Source organism: Cetorhinus maximus, chromosome 24 (assembly GCF_964194155.1).
Source record: "Cetorhinus maximus chromosome 24, sCetMax3.hap1.1, whole genome shotgun sequence".
NCBI classification, from domain to species: Eukaryota; Metazoa; Chordata; class Chondrichthyes; order Lamniformes; family Cetorhinidae; genus Cetorhinus; species Cetorhinus maximus.
The window spans coordinates 52,024,038-52,041,326 of NC_135902.1; the positions used below are offsets into that span (position 1 = coordinate 52,024,038).

General features: G+C 46.1%; 2 protein-coding genes and 1 long non-coding RNA gene across 7 annotated transcripts in view; 1 reads left to right on the top strand and 2 right to left on the bottom strand.

Annotated features, from left to right (window-relative positions):
• Positions 1 to 5,390, bottom strand: part of LOC144667610 (sodium-coupled monocarboxylate transporter 1-like) — a 166,010-nt gene extending 160,620 nt beyond the window's left edge. For 4 of the 5 annotated variants that reach the window (XR_013573334.1, XM_078529068.1, XM_078529065.1 and 1 more), the window contains exons 1-2: positions 4,662 to 5,390; positions 4,478 to 4,539 (exon numbers count right to left, since the gene is read on the bottom strand). Coding sequence is in view for 3 of the 5 variants with exons in the window: in XM_078529068.1 (XP_078385194.1) it covers positions 4,478 to 4,539; positions 4,662 to 4,807 (208 nt within the window). In the remaining 2 variants the exon portion in view is untranslated. The remainder of the gene's footprint in view (positions 1 to 4,477; positions 4,540 to 4,661) is intronic. The other variant, XM_078529069.1, reaches the window with a different exon arrangement.
• Positions 1 to 17,289, bottom strand: part of adap2 (ArfGAP with dual PH domains 2) — a 338,187-nt gene that overhangs the window by 40,166 nt on the left and 280,732 nt on the right. The window lies entirely within an intron of this gene.
• LOC144667615 (uncharacterized) lies at positions 3,813 to 16,944 on the top strand. The gene is made up of 4 exons (XR_013573339.1): positions 3,813 to 3,944; positions 4,207 to 4,256; positions 14,430 to 16,571; positions 16,884 to 16,944. It is a non-coding gene; the product is annotated as an uncharacterized LOC144667615 (long non-coding RNA).

Here is a 17,289-nt window from a genome sequence, read left to right on the forward strand (position 1 = left end):
TGAGACTAGGGTCAGTTGTGGACTGGACAGAGACCTGTGTAGAAGCAAGTATGGAGATAGTTCATAACTTGGGCTAAACTATAACATATACACACAGACATACACACAGTTAAGTGTTATCAATAAACAGTTAACATTAATGTTTAACCTCAAAACCTCTTCATGAGACCTACTGGAAATACAACACCGACAACATCTCAGATGTTGTAATGAAGACTTGTGCTCCAGACCTAGCCACACCCCTAGCCAGAATGTTCTAGTACAGCTCCAACAATATGGAAAATTCCCCAGGAGTGACCTGTCCACAAAAAGCAGGACAAATCCAATTACCAACCCATCAATCTACTCTCAATCATCAGCAAAGTGATGGAAGGTGCCATTGACAGTGCCAACAAGTAGCACTTACTGAACAATAACCTATACGCCGATGCTTAGTTTGTGTTCCACCAGGGCCACTCAGCTCCATAACTCTTACAGCCTTGGTCCCAACATGGACAAAAGAGTTGAATTCTAAAGGTGTGGCACACAAAGGAAGATGGTTGTGGTTGTTGAAGGCCAATCAACTCAACCCCAGGACATTCCTGCAGGAGTTCCTTGGAGCAGTGTACTAGGCCCACTCACGATCAGCAGCTTCATCAATGATCTTCCCTCTGTCATTAGGTCAGAAATGGAGATGTTCATTGATGATTGTACAGTGTTCAGTGCCATTTGAAACTCCTCAGATTTTGAAGCAGTGGTGCCCACATGCAGCAACTCCTGGATAACATTCAGAATTGGGCTGATAAGTGGCAAATAACATTTACGTCCACAAGTGCCAGACAAAGACCATCTCCAACAAGAGAGAATCTAATCATCCCTGCTTGACATTCAACAGCATTGCCATCACCGAATTCCCCACCCATCAACATCCTGGGGTTACCATTGACCAGAAACCAAACTGGACCAGCCATATAAATACTGTGGTTACAAGGGCAGATCAAAGACTGGAACTCTGCGGTGAGTAAATCACCTCCCGACTCCCAAAGCGTGTCCACTATCTACAAGGCACGAGTCAGGAGTGTAAAGAATACTTTCCACTTGCCTGGATGAATGCAGCTCCAGCAACACTTAAGCTCGGCACCATCCAGGATAAAGCAGCCCACTTGATCGGCACCCATCCACTACCTTAAATATCTACTCCCTCCATCACCAACACATAGTGGCAAAATAAACACTGATTTGAGCTGTGGTTGTTGAGTGATGAGGTGCTTGCTTGTAATCTGTAATTGTGGTCAATAAATCCATGTAAAAAAGTGTGCAGAGAATGGCTCCAATTATATCCTTCAAAAACTGGCTTTCTGGACTATAGGCCACCATCCTTTGCTGCCATGTTAAAGTTAAAGTTGGAAAAAAGGAAAGAGGAAAAAAATCAGACAGAAGACAACTATCCTGGTAGCCATTGTGTAAAATGATAGAAAGCAAGTGTAAATCGTCAAGGTATGATTAGACTCCGAAGTTCTCAGAGTCTGAACCATATGACCAGTGGAAGAATAAAATGGATATGTGGACACGGGTTATGTCCCTACCAAAGAGGAAAAAGGGTATGGCATTGACATTGTTATTTCCTACAAGTAAAATCAGAAGTAAAGCATTTTGTGTGGTTGCCCATCAGTTTGACAGTGAGGAAGGTTTGGTCCTGCTATTAAAGCTCTTCATGAAATATACAAGGAAGATGTTCTGTTAAATGCCAATGAGGTATGGTTGGATAGATTTCAGAAATTAATGGTCATTCATGGAAGAATATATCATGGGTTTTAACAAATTGTATGAAAGATTGACAAAATTCTATTTGGGGATCTCTGGATCAGTACCAATGTTTAAATTACTGGATTGTATTAACGGTCTCATATGGACAGGTTACTGGTTCTAACTGGTGTTCAGCTCTCAGAGGGATCTGGTGGATCAGATTCCTGCTACCTTGAAAAAATTCCTGTGGAAGCAAGTCATTTCCTTCAGCCTTCATGGAACAAATGGGACATTTGGAGGCGGCACAAAGAATAGAGGACTCAACAATTGGCAGATTTCGAAATGGTCCAGATACTGGAAGAAGGCATCAATACAGTGGAAGGATTAAAGACAGGCAGAATGAGGATGAAAACACCCTTAGTAGATCAATCTATTACATCAGAAGACAGAATTGGAACAGCAATAATAGGTGAATAAATCCCAGGAATGACCAAGGAGCTGTAATTGGGTGCCTCAGGTGTGCCTCGAAGCATCATTATGTGGCGAACTCCCAAAGCAGAGAAGCAGGGTCCACAAAATGACACATGATTAAGAGATTTCTGAGAAAAGGAATGAAAATAATTATACACCTGAATGAATTATACTGGTCACAGTAAGTGTTAGTCCTGTGATCAATGTGTTGGTCGTGGACTCCTTTAACTGTGCAGTGCTGGATAGTGCAAGCACAGAGTTTTTTTTATTCCTTCAAAGGATGTGGGCTTTGTTGGCTGGGCCAGCATTTATTGCCCATCCCTAGTTGCCCTTGAGAAGGTGGTGGTGAGCTTCCTTCTTGAACTGCTGCAATCCATGTTGTGTAGGTACACCCACAGTGCTGTTAGGAAGGGAGTTCCGGAATTTTGACCCAGCGACAGTGAAGGAATGGCAATATATTTCCAAGTCAGGATGGTGAGTGACTTGGAGGGGAACTTCCAGGTGGCGATGTTCCCATCTATCTGCTGCCCATGTCCTTCTAAATGGTAATGGTCGTGAGTTTGGAAGGCGCTGCTGAAGCAGTCTTGGTGAATTCCTGCAGTGCATCTTGTAGATGGTACATACTGCTGCTACTGTGCGTCGGTGGCAGAGGGAGTGAATGTGGTGCTGGGCTGTTTTGTCCTGGATGGTTTCAAGCTTCTTGAGTGCTATGGGAGCTGCACTTATCGAGGCAAGTGGGGAGTATTCCATCACACTCCTGACTTGTGCCTTGTAGATGGTGGATAGGTTTTGGGGAGTCAGGAAGCAAGTTACTCGTCGCACGATTCCTAGCCTCTGACCTGCTCTTGTAGCCACAGTATTTATATGGCTAGTACAGTTCAGTTTCTGGTTAATGGTAACACCCAGGACATTGATAGTGGGGGGGTTCAGTGATGGTAATGCCATTGAATGCCAAGAGGCAATGGTTGGATTCACTCTTGTTGGAGATGGTCATTGCCTGACACTTTTGTGGCACAAATGTTAGCTGCCACTTGTCAGCCCAAGCCTGGATATTGTCCAGATCTTGCTGCATTTGGACAGTATCTGAGGAGTCGCAAATGGTGCTGAACATTGTGCAATCATCAGCGAACATCTCCACTTCTGACCTTATGATGGAAGGAAGGGTCATTGATGAAGCAGCTGAAGATGGTTGGGCCGAGGGCACTACCCTGAGGAACTCCTGCAGCTGAGATGACTGAACTCCAACAACTGCAACCATTTTCCTTTGTGCTAGATATGACTCCAACTAGCGGAGAGTTTTTTCCCCCGATTCCCATTGACTCCAGTTTTGCTGGGGCTCCTTGATGCCACACTCGGTCAAATGCAGCCTTGATATCAAGGGCAGTCACTCTCACCTCACCTCGGGAGCTCAGGTCTTTTGTCCATGTTTGAACCAAGGCTGTAATGAGGTTAGGAGCCAAGTGGCCCTGGCCGAACCCAAACTGGGCATCAGTGAGCAGGTTATTGCTAAACAAGTGCAGCTTGATAGCACTGTCAATGACCCATGGAACAGATGGGTTCATAAGTTATGTTTAATTTTTATAATGACGAAATCAAACACTGGCAGAGGTCTAGGCGAGTTCATTTTGGCAATTATGCTGGGATTTTGGCTTTTCGCTCAAATATCATTGTAATTTTATGTGCAAAATCAAGTTCTGACTTTTACATTTGACTGAAACTGGAAATTGGGCAAATTCACACATTAGCTGGTAAGTAACATTGCTTCAAAAAAGTTATGATGTATGTTTATGCTGATTTGCTTAACAAATATTACAGATTGGTTAATACAAATGATGTTTCCTTTCTAATGGAAGGGAAAACTCTTGCTGCTGTGGTGCTGCTAGTTGCACAAGTATGAAAAAATCAAACAGTAATCTATTATGAAGCTTTTGTGCTTTTGAATCTAACTTTGATTCACAGTTTTGATTATTGTGCATATACATTTTCTATTTTTTCTTTCTCACAACATAGATTTAAAAGAAGATAGGCATTTATGAAGGGATTACACTTAATGACTAGAGGTATTGTTACCACTCCTTCATTCTAATGATATTTTTATACCATAATGTATTTCGCATTTACTTCATAGTGTATTTTACTGTTAAGAGTACATACCTTGAGGAATATAATCTTAACATAAGTATACAGTTGACTTCAGTTTTACTGATGCATATCAATTTGCAATGTAACTATCTTTATTTTATATACTGATTAGATCTTTCACATTAATAAAAACACAAACCTGTTAGAGCAGACAAGAAACTAGAAGCCAATGAAAAAGCAATTGGGTATGCAGAGATCTGTCTGATGAAAAAGCAAAGCAATTCTTTTAATGACATGAACCCAGCATTTTAATTATTTTTTTTACAAAGGAAGCTAGGTTCGAAAAGTTTATTTGTTCCTATAAATGTCCAAATTCTACTTACCGGTTTCCTATCAGGAACTCTTCTGTTGTTTCTTGGCTAGTCCTACCACGTTTAAAAGCACAATAAAATCCAATTGCAGCAGAAACAAACAGCACAAAAGCAAAAATAACATAATCCCAGACTTGAAAGACATGATTCTCTGTCATAGTTGCTCCTTTTGTAAAGGTAAAAGCTCAAAAGAACAGACTAAGTCTAATAACTCTGTTGATAATCTGATAAGAAGGCTAAAGGTCTACACGCCTGCACTTTTAAAGATATGCAAATACTTGGCTGTCCTTTTATTGCATGTAGGATAATTGATCTCCATAAGTAGTTACTGAATGACTATTATGGTCGTATTTTAATATTGCTGAATTATATAACTTTCAGAAATCCTACAGCACTTTAAGGAAATATCTGAAAGTGTTTCAGGAAATTATCATTAGTCCATTATCAATAGTGATGGTACTCTAAAAGGAACTTTCTTTCTATTGTTAATCTGTGCACTGAAATTCAACGTTGCACCTGTTATGGAAAAATTTTGAAAAACCGCTTTCACTAATTAAACAGTTAGACGCTGGTCACTGGGTGCTGGTATATTATCTACTCCCTACAAATTTTTCAAAAGGTTTTCTGGAAAACTTTCTTTTGCAGCAACTAAAATTTCTATGTCCAAACCAAAGGTCTGCAAATTTGAAGTATAATATCACAATTACATGTATCAATTGAATTGGCTGTGTGTCTTACAATGATTTCAGTATGGTATTTATCTGAGGGAAGCCCCAGCCAAAAGCCTGTACTTGAACTTTAGATATTTTTTCGCCCAGTGTTGTGAGCTGAATCTGGATGGTGCTGTCTGAGCATGTGCAGTGCATCTCATTTTCAAGGATAAACCAGTACAATTTAATCAGTTGTACAAATAAAAAAGTTTTCTTTAGTTTCCAGCAGTTTCAGTTACATTAGTTTTTGAAAAACAAAGCATACAAAATCCAAAGTACCATTTAAGTTTACATTCTTTTAAAAAGTGTATTTATGTGTTTGTGCATGCACAGATGTTTGTGATGGAAAGGGAAAAATATTTTCTGTGAATGATATCACACTGGTTCTAACATTTGCTTTGTATTCTTGAAACAAAGCATTAAGCTAAGAAAGACTGAGACCTCAAAATACCAGTCGGAACAAAGACAAAAGCTGGGATGAAACTCAAGAGGTCTCAAATGGTTTCAGCACAGGAGGTCATTTGGTCTGACATGTCTGTGCCAACTCTCTGCAAAAGCAACTCAACTGGTCCATTTCTCCACCCTTTCCCTGTAGCCCTGCAATTTTTTCTCTTCTTCATGTGCTTATTCAATTCCTTTTTGAAAGCCACAGTTGAATCTGCCTCCACCACAAGCTCAGGCATGCATTCCAGATCCTAGCCACTCACTGTGTAAGAGAGTTTTTCCTCACATTGCCATTGCTTCTTTCGCCAGTCAACTTAAATCGATGTTCTCTGGTTCTCAACACTTCTGCCAAGAAGAACATAAGTAATGGGAGGAGACCATATGTCCCATCGAACCAGCTCCACCAATCAATACAAGCATAGCTGATCTTCTGCCTCAACTTCACTTCCCTGCCCGCTACCCATATTCCATGATATCTTATCCTTCAATATATTCAATGACCCTCTGGGGTAGAGAATTCCAAAGGTTCACAACCTCAGAAAAAATTTTTGCTCATCTCAATCTGAGATGATTGACCTCTTATCCGGAGACGGTGCATCCATGTTCTAAATTTCCCAGCCATGGAAACAACCACTCATTGTCTACCCTGTCAAGCCCCTGCAGAATTTCCAATGTTTCAATTAAGTTTCTATTTCAGCCTGGTTCTCACATTTATCAACCTGATATTTGTCTCTTTCTGCTTCATCTTAGTTTCTCTTTCATCACCCAGGGAGCTCTGGCTTTGGTGCCTTATCTTTCCCCATCTTGGAGATGTGCCTCAGCTGTACCCTATCCATCTACTCTAAATCAGACCACTCTTCCTTTACAGTTTTGCCTCCCAATCTTTCATTCCAATTTACTTGGGACAGATCCATTACTATCCCACTGACTCAAAAAAACACCACCTGACTCTCCAAAGGGGGTCTAGCATCTACAAGGGAGAAGTCAAGAATCTGATGGAATACTCTCCTCTTGCCTGATGAGTGTAGCTCCAGCGACACTTAAGAAGCTACACACCATCCAAGACAACAGCCCTATTGTTCAGCACTCCATCCACCATCTAAAACAAGCACTCCTTCCACCACTGACACACATTGCCAGCAATGTGTACCATATACAAAATACATGCCGCCACTCATCAAGGCTCCTTCGACAACATGTTCCAAACCCGTGACATCTACTACCTGGAAGGACAAGGGCAGTAGACACTAACACCACCACCTGAAAAGTCCCTACCAAGTCACACACCATCCTGGCATGGAACTATATTGCCACTCCTTCACTGTCACTGGGTCAAAATCCTGGAACTCCCTAACAGCACTGTGGCTGTACCTGCAGCATAGGGATTGCAGCAGTTCAAAAAGGTGGCTCACCAGCACCTTGTCAAGATAAATTAGTGATGGGCAACAGGTGCTGGCCTTGCCAGAAATTTTTACATCCTATGAACGAATAAAAAAAAATTAGATCGGTTGGAGACTTGGGCGGAGAAATGGCAGATGGAGTTTAATCCGGACAAATGCGAGGTAATGCATTTTGGAAGGTCTAATACAGGCAGGAATTATACAGTAAATGGCAGAACCCTTAAGTGCATCGATTGGCAGAGGGATCTGGGTGTACAGGTCCACAGGTCACTGAATTTGGCAACGCAGGTGGATAAGGTAGTCAGGAAGGCATATGGCATGCTTGCCTTCATTGGCAGGGGTATTGAGTATAAAAGCTGGGAAGTCATGCTGCAGCTGTATAGAACCTTGGTTAGGCCACACTTGGAATATTGCGTGCAATTCTGGTCACCACATTACCAGAAGGATATGGAGGCATTGGAGAGGGTGCAGAGGAGGTTTACCAGGATGCTGCCTGGTCTGGAGGTTATTAACTATGAGTAGAGGTTGGAGAAACTCGGATTGTTCTCACTAGAGCGACGGAGATTGAGGGGCGACTTGATAGAAGTTTACAAAATTATGAGTGGTATGGACAGAGTAGATAGTCAGAAACTTTTTCCCAGGGTGGACGAGTCAATTACTAGGGGACATAGATTTAAGGTGAGAGGAGAAAACTATAGAGGAGATGTGTGGGGCAAGTTTTTTACGCAGAGGGTAGTGAGTGTCTGAAATTCGTTGCCAGAGGAGGTGGTGGAAGCAGGGACGATAGTGGTGTTTAAGAGGCAGCTCGACAAATACATGAATAGGATGGGAATAGAGGAATACGGACCCCGGAAGTGCAAAATGTTTTAGTTGACGGGCAATATGATTGGTGCAGGCTTGGAGGGCCGAAGGGCCTGTTCCTGTGCTGTACTTTTCTTTGTTCCTTGTTCTTTGAAATTGGTGGAGGGCCAATTTCATATTTTTATTTTAGACTGCTCCTTGTACTTTTCTGAGGCTAACCTAAAACTTATGATACCACGATCCTTGTTCCATAAAAAGTTCCCAGGCTGACACTTTATTTACTTGACCTCATCTCATTCCCCAGAACAAGATTCAGCAATGCCTCCTTCCTCATTGGGCCAAATACATAATGATAAAGAAAATACTCCTGGACACACTTCAGAAACTTAACAAAAGCTAAATGCTGCAGATGCTGGAAATCGGAAATTAAAACAGAAAATGCTGGAATTACGCACCAGGTCTGGCAGTGTCTGTGGAGAGAAAAACAAAGTTTGTCTTTCAGGCCTGTGATCTTTCATTCGAATTGGGGAAAGTTAGAAATGTAATAGGCTTTGAGCAAGTGAATGGTGTGGGTAGGGGGAGATGGGGGAAAAGAGGGGAAGAATAACAAAAGGAAAAATTTGGGATAGGGTGGCAAGAGAAAGTAAATGTCAAAAGGTTCCATGGTACAAAGGCCAAAGGCAATGGTAGTAGGTAAAGTAAAGAAGCAAGAGATCTTTCTAGATGAAGTGTGAATGCTGGATTGCAGCTGTCCAAATGCAAAGTAAAGGGACTAAGAAAATACAAGAGAGAAAAAAAGAACCAGCGAAAAAAAGATAAAAGAAAATAGGGCAGAGGTTATAATCCAAAATTCTTAAACCAAATGTTGAGACCAGAAGGGTGTAGAATGCTGAGTTGAAAGATGAGGTGCTGTTCCTTGAACTTGTGTTGAGCTTCGATGTAGCAGGCCAAGGTCAGAAAGGGTAGAGTGGGAGCAAACTGGAGAATTGAAATGACAAGTGGACAGGAGGCTCAGGATCATGCTTGCAGACTAAACAGAGATGTTCTGCAAAGTTCCAGCCTGTGTTTGATCGTCCCATTATCACTACCCAGGGCGGAATTCTCCCATCCAGGATCAAGTCCTGTGGTGGAGAGGGGATGTAATTTCCATGGCGGAGGCCGATGGGAAATCCCACAGTATCTTACGCCCCCAACATTAATTATGCAGCCAGGGGTTTAGTGACATCTTTCATGGCTGGGCAGGCCGGATGGCATGCATCCCACCATCATTTCCAGGCACCTTTTTTAATAAGGACAGGTGTTGTGTCACAGCTGCAGCATGTGGGTGCTCCTGGATGTCAGTTTGATCCAGTGCAAACATGTCTGCAGTAAGTGTTTGAAGTTTGAGCAGTCTCAGCTCAGAGTTTATGAGGTGGAGGATGAACTACAGATACTGACACATCAGGGAGGGGGAAGGTTACCTGGATTCTTCGTACCAGGAGGCAGTCACACCTCTTCGGACAAGGTCTTCTGATTTGGTCAGCGGTCAGGGACAGGAGTGTGACTGCGAATGAAGAAGGCAAGGGGACTCAGAGGGCAGGAGCATAAGACTCTGCAATAGAGGGTCGTGAGTCTTTGGAACTCTCTTCCTGTAAAGGTGGAAGAGGCAGAGTGTTTGAATATTTTTAAGCCAGGGATGGAGTAAGCAAGGGGTTGATAGGTTATCAGGGGTAGGTGGGATGCAGATTTTAGGTTACTATCAGATCAGCCATGATCTTAAGTGGTGGAGCAGGCTCAAGGGGCTGAATGGCCCACCTGCACCTTGTTTGTATGTAATACACTAACACTGGGATATCTGGAAAGGAAGTTGAGAGGCCAGTGCCTACGTTTAGCGACACCTCCCTGCGCATCCTCCTGGTCCATGTGGAGGTCCAGAGGAATATACTTTTCCCGACTAATGGGAGGAGGCTGAGCAGGGAGACCACTCCTGCATGGGCGCGGGTGGCTGAGACCGTAACTGTCCAATAGGTGCACAAGCAGTCAGCCATATAGCGCTGGAAGAGGACGAATGATTTTATTCGCTCTGCCAAGGTAAGTCTCATCAGATAGTCGCATAAATCACAAAGAGACCAATACGTCAGGATCACGGGCCTCAGTGGTAATGGCATAGTCGTGCCTCACAGCCCCACTGCAGTGTATCCACTCTGCAGTGGAGCGACCACTGTGCTTCCTTCAACCTTCAACAGACATGGAACACTGTGTGGAAGGTGGGGGTGGATGAAATGGGCTTAGGCACAGAGGGAACCAGCAACGTCCACAATCAGATGCCTGTCTGAGCTTTCTCCTTGCATTTGGATGGGCTTAGTGCTCTGGAGGGGGCTGGTTTACAACCTTTCTGCACAATTCGCACCAGTGATGTCCTGCCACACAAAAGGAAGTGTGATAAATGAACCAAATTGCAATGTTCCAATACATGCAACGCTTCTTCTCAACCCCATGTTGTCTTTGAGCAGGACAAGATCAATCAATTGCAGAAAGCGACAGAAGACAGGAGTGGGGCCGGGGTGGGGGGGGGAGGCACCCATATCTGAGGTCTCTCACCGAATTCGAGAGGGCATCTGAGCTCACAGGAGTAGAGCGGGACCGTGCCATTGGCAATAGGGAGCTCAGGCTTGGGCATCCATCTAGTAAGGATTCATCCATTCTATGGAAACCTGAGGGTCAAACATGCCTCCATGTTGGAGGCAGTTGATGTTGTCACTTGCACTCTCTTCTCTCACTTATAAGTGCCTACAGAAGGAGGCCAAACACTGAGCAGGAGGACTCCCTGTCAGGTCTTAGTACCAGTCCCAGCAAAGAGAGGAGCCAGGAGAGAGCAGAAGACCAGAGTTGTACACTTGTACAGGCCTCACAGCACACACCTGCACCCTTCACCACCTCAGTGGGATCAGTGCTAGGTTAGAAAGGATGTCATAATCTGGGGGTCACCACATGAACACATGTCCGCAACAGGAGGAGGCAGGTTCAGCTGAGCTCCCCAGCACTTGGAGGGCTGCTCGAGAAGAGGCATCTGTGAGGTCCGAGTCAGATGACAAGCCTCAGGAATCAACCTTCCAACTCATGGTGTAGAGTCAGCAAGAGGCTGAGCGACATCAGGCAGAGGTGTTGGAAACCCTCAGCGTGGCACGCAAGTTGGAGAAGTCCATAGGCCTGCTGGCTGATGAAGCGCTACCTACATGTGCACGCATGGTGGTCTCCATGGGGAGGATGGCGGACGCCATGGAGACCCTGGTCCAGCAAAATGCCCAGTTTCTGCCGGAGATGCGCATAAACCTGCATCACATCGCAGCAGCCATGGGAAAGTCCCTGCATTGGCAATACAAAAGGGGGATGGGGCATCTCAAACTCCCTCTAGATGCTCCTTCCTCTCAAGGAGGCAGGCCAGGACCCTTGTGCACCCAAAGGGAGGAGCATTGGTAGCTGGGCACCCCTGGGTCATCCACTCAGGACACTTAAGAGGTTATCCACACCCTCTGATCCTCTTTGCCTGTGACCCCTTCAATCTCGTCCTCTGTCACCGCAGAGGGGGCAGCTAGCCCACAGGAGGACAGCCAAAGCCCTCCAGGCCTCAGCTCACAGAATGACCACCATAGTCATCAAAGGCAACAGGGCAAACGAGTCAGCAGGTTGCCTCCACCCCTGCTGTGGATGTCAGGGCAGTACCAGGCCGGCCTAGAAAAATCAAGAAATTTTGATTACAACTGGTTGCAAGGGTGAACACAATAATTGTCACAAATTAAACGTCTGCAAATATATTCACTTACACTGTATTATTTCAGGTTCCTCCTAAAGGGTTTGCAAGCAGGCACACCTCCCCAAGCAGTTCTCCTGCACACAACTGACACCACGAGTGAATCTGCAGGGAGAAAGGTCTGTGGCAGAGCCTTTCAGAGCCTTGTGCAAGCACTCTCCCACGCACACAGAGCCTTCACCCGTCAAACTCATCTTAGCATATTCAGTACTGCCTGCTACAGTTCCCTTTCAGTTGTCCAGTTGAGATGACCTGCATCTCCACCCATGCACTGAGCCAACTCCCATGCAGCACCTGTGCCCATTAAACACGAGGCTCTGCTCACTTTCGATTTGACCAGCATGGTTATTGCCACTTTCTTCATGAGCTCCCCCACCATTTCACCTCCCCCAATCACCCATGTTCTTTCCCCCCATCACCACTGATCCCCCGGCATTACCTTCGACCTCCCCACTGTCACCCTCCAGCCCAAACCCTTTTCATTCCACAATGTCCACACACACATATTCCCCTCCTTCCAGAGCATCCCATCCCTGATCACATTGACCTCTCGACCTCCTCCTGCCCAGTCCCCCCATGTCCCCACTAACAACCCTTGCCACCCCTTCATCCGAAACCATCGAACCCTCATCCTCCCAACCTGCCGGCTCCCTCTGCCCCCTGTAACCTTAACCATACCTTTCTATCACGCCCACCTTGAGTTTGCTCCCCAGGAGTCAACAATTGACTCCACTGACCCCTCACTGTGAACACATTCACCTGGACATTTACCCCCTGCCCCCGCTTCAGACCTGGACATTGTGACTGGCGGGGGTGGTGAGAGTGGGAGGGTGCAGTGGAGGGAGGAGGATGATGGAGATTAGGGGGGGCATGGGGTATGGTGGAGTTGTAAAGGGGGAAGGGGAAGGAAGAGAGAGACATGGGGTGTGGTGGGGTTGGAACCCGATGGCAGGAGGCAGAGAGGAGGCAGAGGGTGGGGAAGCTGCAGCCCAACACGGAAGACTACTTTAAAATTGAAACTAAAAAAGAATCTGCATGGGAGGGGTCTGAAGCAGTGTGGGAGGAGCCCATGGCTGGACTAGGGGGGCCTTTCGGGGGGCACCCACAAACTGCTTAGAGTTACAACATTGAAATAGAGGCAGACACAGAAGGGGATGGATGGGAATCTAACTGTATGAATGGGGGGAGATGTACGCAGACTCTGGAATAGGAAGTGGAGGTTGTGTTAGTGTGGCACAAGGGGGTGGGTTGCACAGAGACTCATGTGATGGGGGGCGGTGGGGGGAGATGGGTTGGGGGGGTGGGGGAAGGGAGACTGTGTTGTGGTCAGTCATGAGGGAACAGGAGAGCTCGAGCTCATTAAAAGACAATCATAGCTCCTGGTCTGGACCAAGAAGTCAGAGTGAGAGGTTAAAGGCAGTTCTGGGGCTTTGCAGGCCATGCTGCAGGGCTATGCATGACACGCCCATTGTACTCCTGCTCCAGGGAGGGGCAAGACCTGTGCACTCAATTGGGATAAGCCTGGTGTGCAGGACGTGTTCACAGTCGGTGGCAATGGGCTTGTCTGGCTTGGTGCTGGGCTGCAGATGGGACAGTCATGGTTAGGGGAGGCACCTACGGCCTGTATATGGGAAAAACATAACCGGGGGTGGGGGTGCTACTCGAGGCTCTCCTGGGAGACTCTCCTCTGTATGTGACACAACCAGGAGATGGGGAGGGTAGAGGTCCGCATGGGGTATGGGACACCAACAGTGGTGGGTTCAGGTGAGAGGGCCGGAATGTCCACCACAACGACAATGGGACCAGGGTTACTGGGGGAGGCTGGAGAATAACCGGAGGGAGGTCTACCTGCTCATTGTGTGGTTCCAGGAAAGTTGGAGGGACCCAATCACTGACAGGGGCAGGGTTGAAGCTGGTCTCAAAATGAAAATGCATCTTGAAACCACAAAGTAATGGCACAGTTTAAAATCAAAACTGGAAAATAACCTGCACGGGAGGGATCTAAGGCTGTATGGGAGGAGCCCACTTCTGGCCTAAGGAGCCCTTTCAGGGGTACCCTTAAACTGCTTAAGAGTCACAACATTGAAATAGAGGCAGAGCTGTGAGAAAAGAGGAAGACTTCTTGAGAAAGTGTAATTGGAGCCAATGCCTTTTGGTGCTTTTTAATGAGAGAGTGCAGAAGCCATTGGTTTCACAATGCAGTTGCTCGATTTGAGAGGAATGTGATAATGGAAAATGCAGACAACCATTAAGGAGCACAGCTGTTGCATATCTGCCAGGTCATCAATGAAAGCCTCTAATGTGCTTTCTCCAATTGGTATGGATAACGGGCAAAAGAACATCCAGTCATTGCTGATGTGCAAGTTGACCTTAATCAGTACCAGATTAGAGATTGCAGGAGTGCTTTTGGCAACGTGGCACATTTCATTAATGCATCCAAACTTCTTCCAACCTCTGTAGGCATCTTGATCACCTAGATATGTGAATTTGCACCTCAGCTACAAGGCTATATCAGCAAAAAGCTAGTAGTGCAGACTCAGCTCTAGGGCATGACAGTGGCTTTCTGCTTGTGAGTGGGAGGTTTACACATTTGCCCTATATTCATTAATCTGTTGCATCGATTATCAATCCACAGGGAGAAGGAGGATTGAATGATAAAATGATAGAGCCTACACTCACTGCTGTCTTCTTGATGGCAGTGATCCCATTGAAGAAAAGGGCCCAGCGCCCCCTTGCACAGCTTCAAGAAGAGGCCCTGCCTGAGGTCCATAGGCTGTATCAGCGAAACTGCAAGAACCAGAGGATGAGGAGATTTGACCCATCCCACAGAGGCAACTCACACGAATAAGGGTCTACCAAAGAAGACTTTCCTATCCGGAGATAAGCGAAAGACAATGCCACGCACATCTGTGCTTGTCAAGAGATATGGTGGATCATATCTACCACATTCTGCAGGAGGACCTAACACCCTGTGAATTGGGAGGGCATCCCCTACCAGTGTCCCTGAAGTTCACCGCCGCACTCAATTTTTTTTGCCTGCAGATCATTCCAGGGGTCCACAGAGGGCCTATGCAGCATCTCACAGACCTCAACATAAATCTATCAAGGAGGTAACAGATGCTCTCCACCATAAGGCTCATCATTATGTCAAGTTCACACTCGATTAAGGTAGCCAGGCTGCTAGATTTTAGAGGTTGCAGCCATCTCAGGCTTCCCTAGGGTACAAGGTGCAATCAATAGCACACATGTGGCTTTAGGAGCTCCTTGGCAGCAGCCCCTGATGTTCACTAACAGGAAAAGGGTTCCATTCCCTTAATATTCAACTGGTGTGCAATCATCAGAAGCACATCAGTACCAGGTACCCTGGGAGTTCCCATGTCTCATACATCCCAAGTCACTCCCAGATGCCTTACACATTCGAGGGGCCTCAGCAGAGGGCTGACTGCTTGAGGATGAGGGGTACCCACTCAAACGATGGCTCATGACACCCCTTGTGTCATCCTCAAGTGTGGCTCGAAGGAGAGATACAATGTGGCACATAACTTGTCGCGATCCATCATTGAGCAGACCATTGGCATCCTGAAGATGCACTTCCAAGGTTTGGACTGCTCAGGTGGGGCTCTGCAGTACTCTCCAAGGAGGGTGTTCCCCCATAATTGTAGCCTGTTGTGCCTTCACAACCTGGAGCTTTAAAGGGGATAATCCCTTGCCAGAGGGAGACATGGAGGAGGCCGAGTGCTCCCTGGATGATGAAGAACAGGAACGGCAAGATGAGGGTCAGCTTCCATGCAAGGATGCTATTGAAGAAGCACGACATGGAATACGTGCCCATGCCAAATTGATAACCACAAGATTCAAAGAGAAGCAAGGTGTAGATGATGGGACACAACCAAGTTTCTTTTATCCCTTAATGCCATGCCAATGCACTGAAAGGCCTTTACAACCATTGACATCAAGAGCAAGCTCAGCATTTGGACTTGCACCTTCAACCCTCATGATTCACCAGGCCTAATCTTTGGAAAGGTCAGTGGTAAACCCTGTATCCATGCACTCTGGGAAGTGAAAGTCGATACAATAGCACAAACATTGTGTCAAAGGCCTTGATGCAGTCGTCACCACCTTAAAGAGAAACTTTTAGCAGACACAAAATGCGCGCATGGTTGGAGAGATCATCATGGCTGCAGGTCTTTTCATTGGTAGTACCAAATGATGACAGCCATCTCATTTTGAAAAACAATTACAACTAAGCCTCCAAGGCTATTGAGCACATCTAACTCAATATTGTCTTGTAAGGAGGAGTAGAGGTTACTAATGCATTTTGCAAACACTGCCAATAAAATTTTGAAGCATCTTCCTGACATAACACAAAGGTCAAGTAACTATCATGAGTCAGCTAGACATCACACGAATGTGAGGCTCACAAAGGGAGGTGATCACGGAGTGGAAGCATGACTCACCCTCGCATTGAGAGGGCACAATGATGTATACGCTCGATGCTTTCAAATCACGGGAACATTCTCATGAACAGCAAATGTATTTACAAAGGTGCCGGATATAAATAGTGATTGAACACCTGTGGCCCAGAAGTAATGTCAAAGTTTTGTAATTTTTCTAACCCTACCTACATGCCTGGATGCAGCTCTGACATCTGCAGCAGAGGTGGAGGCAGCTATGCTCTGTTGTCTGATATGACCTTGGCAGACATCCTTTAGAGGCCGGAAGCCCCAGGCCTGTTAAGGATCTACTGCTCAGGGTGCACCTTCCTTGGTCTGACGAGGTGTCAGCTGTGGCTCAGTTCATAGCACCCTCGCCTTTGAATCAGAGGGTTGTGGGTTCATGTCCCACTCCCGGAAACCAAGAACTGTGATTGTACTCGAAAGAGTTGCAATCTGTGACTGTTGATAACTCGAAAGAGTTTCCTTGGTCTGACGAGGTGTCAGCTGTGGCTCAGTTCATAGCACCCTCGCCTTTGAATCAGAGGGTTGTGGGTTCATGTCCCACTCCCGGAAACCAAGAACTGTGATTGTACTCGAAAGAGATGCAATCTGTGACTGTTGATAACTCGAAAGAGTTTCCTTGGTCTGACCAGCTGAAGTTGATAGGTCACAGGGAGAGGAGATTTGGAGCAGCTGGACACCCTTGGTGTATCCCTGTGTGGAGGTCCCTGGCTGGCGCTCATTCGCCCAAGGTGGGTGCCCAAGGGCCCCTCCCTGACTCCTTGAGGACAAGGGGCACCTGGAGGAAGGTCAAAGTGCCCCACCCACCTCTCATCTAGTCACTGGTGGATCCCACCAATACCTATAACAATGGTATGCACGTCCAAATGCAAATCCAGAAGGGTTGGTTGGACGAAGGTCTCCAAGGCAGCCGCAACTCTTCCCATGGTGACCGCGGTGCGCTCGCATATCAGAGCCACCACATCAGACAGAAGTCCTCCATCCTTTGCTCTAGACTGTCGACTACCTCTCGCAATTCTGATTTTCCGCCGCCTGTTG